This window comes from Abrus precatorius, unplaced genomic scaffold (genome assembly GCF_003935025.1).
Source record: "Abrus precatorius isolate BTA unplaced genomic scaffold, Abrus_2018 Scaffold0, whole genome shotgun sequence".
Taxonomy (NCBI): Eukaryota; Viridiplantae; Streptophyta; class Magnoliopsida; order Fabales; family Fabaceae; genus Abrus; species Abrus precatorius.
This window is the reverse complement of record NW_020874290.1, coordinates 371466-372485: the sequence shown is the minus strand read 5'-3', so window position 1 is coordinate 372485 and position 1020 is coordinate 371466. Positions and strand designations below refer to the sequence as shown.

Below are 1020 nucleotides of genomic sequence, written 5' to 3'. Positions count from 1 at the left end.
GTTTTAAATTTAAAAAACTTTTATATGATCCTTTCTTATTTATTCTATACCGTAGAGTTAAAACTAAATAATATTTGTCGCTTTCCCTATGTTTTCTGACGTTTTCAACAAAACCCTCTCGTAAAAGTATTTTCACAGTGTTTTCGGTGATGTTAGTAAATGGTATTTGAACCATTTTTTTTCTATTCATATCAGCATTTCGTATATAGGTTATTATGTCAGCGATGGTGTCCTTACTCATGATAAACGAAAATGATTGTTGCTCCTTATTTTCAATATAATCAACATGCTCGTTTTTCTATTTTTTTTTCATTATTTCATTTAGATCATCCAATATATTTCATTTAGATCATCCAATATTAATATGAAATAGATAATAATTGTTATTTCTAATACTTAGAATAATTACTACAAAAGGGATATGTGTGAGATATAATATATTAATTAATCCATTTTCATTACAAAACAAATATATCCATATCACGGTTTTGCCTTATAATTTTATAATACCTCGGGTGCTAATGAAACTATTTTAGTGAAATTTAACTGTCTCAATTCCCGTGCGATTGCACAAAAGATTCGAGTTCCTTTTGGATTTCCTTCTTGATCAATGACAACTGCAGCATTATCATCATACTGAATTAGTATACCGTTGCTACGTTTGAGTTCTTTACAAGTACGTACAATTACAGCTCTGATCACTTCTGATCTTTCTAAGGTCATATTTGGTACTGCTTCCTTGATTACAGCAACAACAATGTCACCAATATAAGCATATCGTCGATTACTAGCTCCTAGGATTCGAATACACATCAATTCGCGGGCTCCGCTGTTATCAGCTACATTCAAATAGGTTTGAGGTTGAATCATATCATTTTTTTGTTCTTTCAGTCCAAAGATTGAAGTAAAAAAAAATATTCTGTGTTCAAAAATAAGGAACTTACAATTGCATTTTTATGTTTTCATCCTAAAGCCCTCTTTCCTTTGGTTTTCATTATTATCCTGAAATAATGAATTGAG

The 1020-nt window shown here is 30.0% G+C and overlaps 1 protein-coding gene across 1 annotated transcript in view; it reads right to left on the bottom strand.

Moving 5' to 3' along the window:
- Window positions 1-467: 467 nt before the first annotated feature.
- Window positions 468-1020, bottom strand: part of LOC113859739 (30S ribosomal protein S3-like) — a 2671-nt gene continuing 2118 nt past the window's right edge. The window contains exon 3 of the mRNA XM_027492459.1: window positions 468-839. Within this exon, the coding sequence (XP_027348260.1) occupies window positions 502-839 (338 nt within the window). The 3' untranslated portion in view covers window positions 468-501. The remainder of the gene's footprint in view (window positions 840-1020) is intronic.